Source organism: Rhincodon typus, chromosome 41 (assembly GCF_021869965.1).
Source record: "Rhincodon typus isolate 14 chromosome 41, sRhiTyp1.1, whole genome shotgun sequence".
NCBI classification, from domain to species: domain Eukaryota; kingdom Metazoa; phylum Chordata; class Chondrichthyes; order Orectolobiformes; family Rhincodontidae; genus Rhincodon; species Rhincodon typus.
Genome location: NC_063372.1, coordinates 10,380,321 through 10,386,320, shown reverse-complemented (window position 1 = coordinate 10,386,320; position 6,000 = coordinate 10,380,321). Strand labels below are relative to the sequence as shown.

The following is a 6,000-nucleotide window of genomic DNA, read 5'->3' as shown; positions in this document are numbered from 1 at the left end:
ATCTCTCTTGTGTGTGTGTGTCTCTCTCTCTGTCTCTCTTGTCTCTTTCTCTCTCTCTCTCTGTCCATTTCTCTTGTCTGTCTCTCTCTGTCTGTTTCTCTTCTCTCTCTCTCTGTCCATTTTTCTTGTCTCTCTCTCTCTATCTGTTTCTCTTCTCTCTCTCTCTCTCTGTGTCCGTCTCTCTTGTCTCTCTCGTGCTTGAGACTGAATCACCTTGCTGACTGTTTGTTTTCTGTCCTTTATTACCAGGAGCGCTTCCAGGTGAAGAATCCTCCACATACCTACATCCAGAAGCTGAAGAGCTACTTGGATCCAGGAGTCACCAGGAAGGTAAAAGGGATTCTGGTTACACAGTCAAGATTAAACGCCTTGTTACACAGAGAACCTCTGTCAAATGATGGCAAATTGTTCAATGTGTACAGGACATTGGTTCGGCCACTTTTGGAATAATCAGTTCTGGTTTCCCTGCTATAGGAAAGATGTTGTTAAATTTGAAAGGGTTCAGAAAAGATTTACAAGGATGTTGCCAGGTTTGGAGGGTTTGAGCTGTAGGGAGAGGCTGAATAGGCTGGGGCTATTTTCTCTGGAGCGTTTGAGGCTGAGGGGTGACCTCATAGAGGTTTATAAAATCATGAGGGGCACAGACAGGGTGAAAGGCCAAGGTCTTTTTCCCAGGGTAGGGGTGTCCAGAACTAGAGGGCATAGGTTTAAAGTGAGAGGGGAAAGATTTAAAAGGGACGTAAGAGGCAACATTTCCACATAGAGGGCGGGGCGTGTATGGAATGAGCTGCCAGAGGAAGTGGTGGGCGCTGGTACAATTACAACATTTAAAGGGCATCTGGATGGGTGTATGAATAGGAAGGGTTTAGAGGGATATGGACCAAGTGACAGCAAGCCATGTATGGAGATTTTGTGAGAGTTGATCAAAAGCCTGGTCAAGGAGGAAGGTTTTAAGGACTACCTTAAAGGAAGGGAGAGAGGTAGAAAAGTGGGGAGGTGTAGGGAGGGAATTCCTTCAGCTTGGGGTCTTGGCAACTGGAGCACAGCCCATTAGTGGCTGAAAGATTCACTTCAGGAGCAGTCCAGAGAACACAGTTAGTTGAGTTCAGATATCTTGGAGTGTTGTTAGGTGACAACACATTGCAGAGCCAGGGAAAGATGAAGGAAACCAGGATGAGAACTTTCAAACTGAGCTGTCGCTTAATCAGGAACCAGGGCAGGTCAACGGGCATGGGTGATGGGTGAACAGGGCTGGGTGTGAGTAAGGACATAGGCAGCAGTGTTTTGCATGCTATGTATATTCAGGGTGTAATGTGGGAGAACAGCAGGAGTGTGTCGGAATGGTTGATCCGGAGGTGACAAAGGCATGGATGAGGCTTCCCACAGCAGATAAGCTGAGGCAGAGCAAAGTGAAGCAATGCTATGGAGGTGGAAAGAGGTGGCTTTAGTGAGGCAGTGGATATGCGATCAGAACCTAATCTTGGGATCAGATGTTTTGCAAACAATCTGGTTTATAATTGTGATTCCACAAAGACATGAGTTGTACCATTTTTCTCATGTTGCAGTTCATGTGGTCTTTTGTTTAATGCCCCAACGGGGAAACAAGCAAATCTACACCCTACTCTAATCTCACTTCTCTCTTCGTTGTTGTAGAAGTTCAGACGTCGAGTGCAAGAATCAACCAAAGTGTTGCGGGAACTTGAAATCTCCCTCCGAACCAATTACATCGGGTGAGTATGCTGTTATGGTGGAATTTGAACCTGATTCATAGAGAATTACTTTGGGGATTGCTGACATGTCCATGAATCCACCGTCTGCCCGAGGTTGCCCCATAGTTACCCCAACAGGGTAGCATGAAATTAGTGCTATTGGTTTTGCTTCTGAGCTTTCAGTTAGCAGGTGGCTAAAAGCTCAAACTAGTTACTGCTACTTAAAAGAGAGACAAATAAAGAATTACAAGTCTTGAAATTGCCAGAAGAAAAGGGCATTTCAAGGGTTAAGCCAGGGGGGCGTCTGAATGAAAAGGAATACAATCTGTTGAGGGTTGAGCATGGGCGTTAGTAAATGAATGGTGGAAACACGGTTCGGATATGCCATTGTGCAGCCTCAATTACACAGCAGGCTGGGATCGAATTGCTGGGAGGAAAAGCCTCCCATTATCTGTGGTACAATGGCTTCCTGCACACTGCTGAATCCACGAGATCGAGTGATAATGCTGGTCCCATGTAACAATCCTCTTGCAGATGGCAGAGTCCATCGCATTGTTGCGTGGCCTGCTTAGCAGGGTGTTTGGAGATAAACAGTTGTACGCATGCATCTTGCTGAATGTGCTGTGCTGAAATCAAGGCGTGGATTGTCGCAGAGTTCCTGCCCCATTGGTAGAATAAAAAATATGTATTTGGGATGCATGCAATGCTTGTTGATATAGCATTTAAAAATTCCTTGGAAAAAAAACCCCAGCATCATGTCCCTATAGGGGTCTTGATTTTGGTCCAGATTCTGCATTTGACCTCCCAAATGATTGAATAAATACTATGATGCTTATTGTTACTGCCCAATAGAGACCCCTTTCAAAAGGGAAAACCCCACGATATGACTAAATTAGGCAGAATTCCCCCCCCCGCCACTGTCTACAAATGGCTAGTGACAAGGACAGCCAAAACTACGATCACTTAGCAGGAAGTCAAGTGGGATTAAACGTCAATTTTCTTTCCTGGGTCGTTAGGGGGACCATTGAGACCTTGACCAGTTTGTCAATGTCTGTGTTTCAAAGTCCTGGGTTTTCAGGAGATCAACTGGAAGCCGTGGACCTGCACCTGATGGAAATGGATACTGTACTGACGGCAAAGCTGAGGGATTAGGGAGTCAAGTGCTCACAATGTTTGTTTTAAGCCAAATTATATATAAACAGTCAATTGTCTGAAAGAATGGTCAGAAAATCCTGGTCATGTACAGCAGGCTTGCCAGAAAAAGAGAATTGCACTTATCGTACTGCGTCTCTCCCTCGTGCCTCGAGGTGTCTCACAGATGATGAATTACTTTGGAGGGCAGTCATCACTGCTGTGTAGGCAACTTCAGCTAGTTAGTTGTGTACTGGACATCAGAGAGAGAAAGGTGGGTTCCCACTTTGGATGAGGCCCTTTGTTTGAAGAGTTCTAAGGAGAGCATTGTGCATTGTGCATTCCTCCAAATCTTCGAATACTCCCACTGTTGAGTTCTTCAGCCCACATACCAGGCACTGATGGATGCACATAATTATTGGAATGGCATCTCCCATTTATCTTCGAGTGTCAGAACATTAGCTTCACTTCAATCCCAGTCAATCCGTGATGTATATCCTAAAAACTGTGCTTTTTGAAAAAGGGCTGTGATTTAAAATTGCAAACACTTCCCGCCTGGATTGATGTTTAATCCCACTTGACTTCCGGTCTAAGTGATCGTAGTTTTGGCTGTCCTTGTCACTAGCCGTTTGTAGACAATTGGGGTGGGGGAGGAAATTCAGCCTAATTTAGTCATTTCGAGGGGGTTTTCCCTTTTGAAAGGGGTCCCTATTGGGCAGTAACAATAAGCATCATAGTCTTTATTCAGTCATTTGGGATTAATCCATTGTTTAGGCAGACAAATGGTGTCCAGTTCCCTGAGGCCAATTGTGAAGTGAGTAAGGCCTGTGGACTGAGTCACTTGTTACCAAATGACAGGAGAAATAGTGTAAGTGAAAAAGCAAAAGTGAGAATGATGAGGCCACAGTGAGAATTCTTCAAATCTCTCCTTCCATTCTATGTGGAAGGTCGGTTTGTTACCCCACACCCCCTCCAAACCTCCTCTGATGGCCACCCACACGGCCAGGCCGTCTCACACAGCGAGGAGCTGGTCACCCATCAACCGCTTTGGAACTTATCAAGTGACTGACCCAGTAAGATTTTGCCCTAATTGGCATCCTTCCTTGTCATGGGCACCAAAGTGGGATAGTCTGGATGAACCAACCTGCAGCATGCACTGAGCTACAGTAGAAACAGCAGACCAATTTGCAGAATGGCCTTTAGTTGAAAGTCTGCTGTAAATGAGATTTCTCAACCATGCACCACGCCAAAAATACATCATAACAATGTCAGCTGTATCATGCCTGGCATAGGGTGTAATTTTAACAATGGCCCATTGGTGTGAGAAACTTGGCCACTTAAAATATACAGCCCAGGAACAGGCCAAACTAGTTTACGCATCCCACAAACTGCCTCTGACTCTATACATTTCATCCTATCAGCACATCCTTATGTTCCTTTCCCTCTTATGTGTTTATCTAAATGATGCTATTCACCTCAACCACTCCCTGTGGGAGCAGATTCACCCACTCTCTGGGTGAAGAGATTTCTGTTCAATTTATTGGTGTTTATCTGATATTTATGGTCCTTTAGTCTCCACAAGTAGGGACATCTTCTCCGAGTCTATCCTGACCCCTATCTTTAAAGACCTCCTATAGATTGTCACGCCCCCCCCCCCCCGCCCCCTCAGCCTTTTCTTTTCTAGAATAAAGATCACCAGTCTGTTTGGGTATGTATGACTCCTCAGTTCTGGCATGATTTCTTTGCGTTTTTACCAGTGCCCCCATTTCCTGTTTGAAATCTGAAGCATTGGGCTTTGCACTGTATTTGAAGTGAGGTGCCACCAGGGTTTGATGTCCCCTTGCAGGTGGCACCGTGTTTTGTACTATTGAGGAGCTCAGTTGGCAGGATGTTTGGAGAACAGCAGCTGTATAGATCCCACTTCCCTGGGAAGCTCTGTTGAAAGTTTTGTGCTGAGTGTAAACAGCGTGCGGTGATGCTGTTCTGCAGAAGGCTTATTGCCAAAATAACCATAAATGTGGCGTTTGTTGACATAGGATGTGAGTTTCTGAATACCCATCCATTAGTTTTGTTTGCATTTGGGCCTGCGTTGTTGTGCTGCCTCTGTTTCCTGTCCCCTTTTCTTTACCTCGAGCTACAGCCTCTTCAGTGGGTGACTGACAAGGGGCAGATGGGGCTAAACCAGGCTCCGGTGAGTTGTAGTAACAGTAAGGTCATCGGGTGCATAAGCACATTCCGATTGGTGTCCAGAGGTGCAGAGGAGGTGGTGTTATCTTGTGCACTTCCTATCTTGTCTTCTTTTCAGCTTGTTCAGGGTTTCACACAGATGATGTGATTTCACTGAAGGGACTCCCAGAGGGAGCCTGGGTTCATGTCAAGCTGCATGGGCGCTGCTTCTTGAGTTCTCTGCCCCAAGGCAGGTCTTTGCTGGTTATTTGTTGAAGCATAGCGAAGTATTATGATGTTTTTTAAACTGTGTGTGTTAATCTGGTAAACATCCATCCAGTGAAGGAAGAAGCAGGAGCCAGTTTGTCTCCCGCATGGGCAACTTCAGAACACTCCATACAGCATGCGTGCAGGCTACTTTTCTATCTAAGGTGGAAAAGGATTCTTGTAATTATTTTTGATCAATCTGTTTGGACATTTATGATGCACCTCCAGGCCAGTTAGGACATCAACCCAGATCTTCTGGACTAGAGGTAGAGGCACAGCTCTTGTGCCACTAGAGTCCAACAACAAATTCTCATTCCCCAACTGGCAATCCAACAGCATTTGATTTCTTGGTGAATCGTTTTGATTTTCTCCTTTTTTGTTTAAAAAAGTATTGCTTCGGCAAAAACAGCAAGCAGTAAGATGGAAGAGCCTTGCATCTGGCAGGATTTGAAAACAAAAGCTAATGGGAGAGGACGAAGAAGACTGTTGGCCCACAAAGAGAGGCCATAATTCACCTTCAGAAATAAATTCCATTTTAGCAAATAAATAAAAATGTAACAACAACAATGTCTGTGACCTCATGTCACTTCAATTCCGCACATGAGGGAAGAAAAAGATTTGCCTGCAGCATACATCCGATCTGATGCTGGGCCTCCATTTCCTGCTCATTACAGCAACTGCTATTTTCAGCAATGGCTGCAGAGTGCCAGAGTCCAATGACCATACA

At 45.2% G+C, this 6,000-nt stretch overlaps 1 protein-coding gene across 1 annotated transcript in view; it reads left to right on the top strand.

Moving 5' to 3' along the window:
- LOC109925923 (formin-like protein 3) overlaps positions 1-6,000 on the top strand; it is a 28,643-nt gene that overhangs the window by 1,301 nt on the left and 21,342 nt on the right. Inside the window, exons 2-3 of the mRNA XM_048618869.1 lie at positions 250-330; positions 1,654-1,730. Of these exons, the coding sequence (XP_048474826.1) occupies positions 250-330; positions 1,654-1,730 (158 nt within the window). The remainder of the gene's footprint in view (positions 1-249; positions 331-1,653; positions 1,731-6,000) is intronic.